The 1770-nt window shown below is 39.3% G+C and overlaps 1 protein-coding gene across 1 annotated transcript; it reads right to left on the bottom strand.

Annotated features, from left to right (window-relative positions):
* Positions 1–987: 987 nt before the first annotated feature.
* Positions 988–1402, bottom strand: LOC112064565 (non-histone chromosomal protein HMG-14-like). The gene has a single exon (XM_055085956.1). It carries the CDS (start codon positions 1378–1380, stop codon positions 1075–1077), a length of 306 nt encoding a protein of 101 aa, XP_054941931.1. The 5' UTR covers positions 1381–1402; the 3' UTR covers positions 988–1074.
* Positions 1403–1770: the final 368 nt, after the last annotated feature.

Below are 1770 nucleotides of genomic sequence, written 5' to 3'. Positions count from 1 at the left end.
ATTTGCTAGTATTTTGTTGAGGATTTTTGCATCTATATGCATCAGTGATATTGGTCTGTAATTTTCTTTTTTTGTAGTATCTTTGTCTGGTTTTGCTGTCAGGGTGATGGTGGCCTCATACAATGAGTTTGGGAGTGTTCCTTTCTCTGCAATTTTTTGGAAGAGTTTGAGAAGGATGGGTGTTAGCTCTTCTCTAAATGTTTGATAGAATTCACCTGTGAAGCCGTCTGGTCCTGGACTTTTGTTTGTTGGATGATTTTTTTTTCTTTCATAATTGAGATTTCATTGGTTGTTTTGAGGATCAGTACACAGACATTTCAATTTGTACACAATTCTCAACATACGTACCAAAAACCTAAAAAATCATGTAGTTGTGATTCTTTTCTGAAGAGTTATTCCAATGACTTTCCAGGTTAAAATCTGGGGGCAAATTTTCCTTCACAGGATATCAAGTACCAATATCTTCAAATATTGATATGCTGTTACATCGTAAGTCCCACTAATTCACAATTTAATATCATATACACTACATACTCAATTGTCAATTTGTTCACGGCACATTAACAGTTACTAGAAGAACTGGACTACCATGACCAAAGATGTTACAGAGTGCACAAAATTCTGCCCAGGAGAGCCAAGATCAAGGGGTGAGTGGTTTGCTTTAGGAAACAATTCTACCAAAAACAACGTGGGAAGAGAAGTAATTTAAAGTGTTTAAGACATTAAATGCACAACTGACTCCAAACTGCCATTTAGTATGCTTTGAATTATAGGATATAAAAGCTACCCTCCATCTGTGGAATGTTAAGCTGACACCCAAGACAATCAAAGCCTCCCACATTCAATATCCCACTATTTTCTGGTTGTACCAAAAAATAAACCACCAGCAAATGATTTCACCTCTTAAAAAGAAGCATTTACACTTAAAAAATGGGATGAGGTGGGATTCCTTCCTTTTAAAATATGTTTCTAGAGCTACTAAAAAACTTGCATTTACAAAATAGTTGATAAAAATATTCCTCTGCATTGTACAAGAAGGGAAACAGGGACCATTGACAGGACCAGTGTGTGATATTAATCAGACTTGGCTTCTTTCTCTCCTGCTTCATCAGAAGCTGGGCTCTCCTCATTTTTAGTTTCTCCATTTTCTGCAGGTAAGTCTTCTTTAGTCTCTTGGTTAGCCACTTCAGCCTGTTTTCCCTTTGCTCCCCTTTTCCCTTTTGTTTGCACTTTTTTGTCGGAAGATTTATCCTTTCCTGCCGCCTTTTTTGGCTTCATTTCCACTTTTGCAGGAGCCAGTTTAGCTGACAACCTCGCTGATCTCCTCTTGGGCTCCTCCTTCGCCGCCCCCTCGGCGGAGCTGACCTTCCTCTTGGGCATCGTGGAGGTGGGATGGGCGCGTGCCGGATGCCTGCGGGCCGTGGCGCGCTGAGAGCCTTCGTGAAGCTGGGCTGCCTCTTGTTGCAAGATTTTTAATCAAAGTTTCAATTTCATTAGTTGTGATTGGTCTGTTCATGTTTTCTCTTTCTTCCTGGTTCAGTCTTGTAAGGTTATACCTTTCTAAGAATTTGTCCATTTTTTCCAGGTTGTCCGTTTTATTGGCATAGAGTTGCTTGTAGTCGTCTTTTAGGATGCTTTGTATTTCTGTGGTGTCTGTTGTAACTTCTCCTTTTTCATTTCTAATTTTATTGATTTGAGTCCTCTCCCTCTTTTTCTTGATGAGTCTGGCTAATGGTTTATCAGTTTTGTTTATCTTCTCAAAGAACCAGC

Source organism: Physeter macrocephalus, chromosome 7, assembly GCF_002837175.3.
Source record: "Physeter macrocephalus isolate SW-GA chromosome 7, ASM283717v5, whole genome shotgun sequence".
NCBI classification, from domain to species: Eukaryota; Metazoa; Chordata; class Mammalia; order Artiodactyla; family Physeteridae; genus Physeter; species Physeter macrocephalus.
The sequence above is the reverse complement of the archived record's forward strand: the minus strand, read 5'-3'. Positions and strand labels throughout refer to the sequence as shown.

Bases quoted from the DNA above. Each gene is read 5' to 3' on its own strand.
- LOC112064565 (XM_055085956.1), bottom strand. From the start codon at position 1,380: ATGCCCAAGAGGAAGGTCAGCTCCGCCGAGGGGGCGGCGAAGGAGGAG.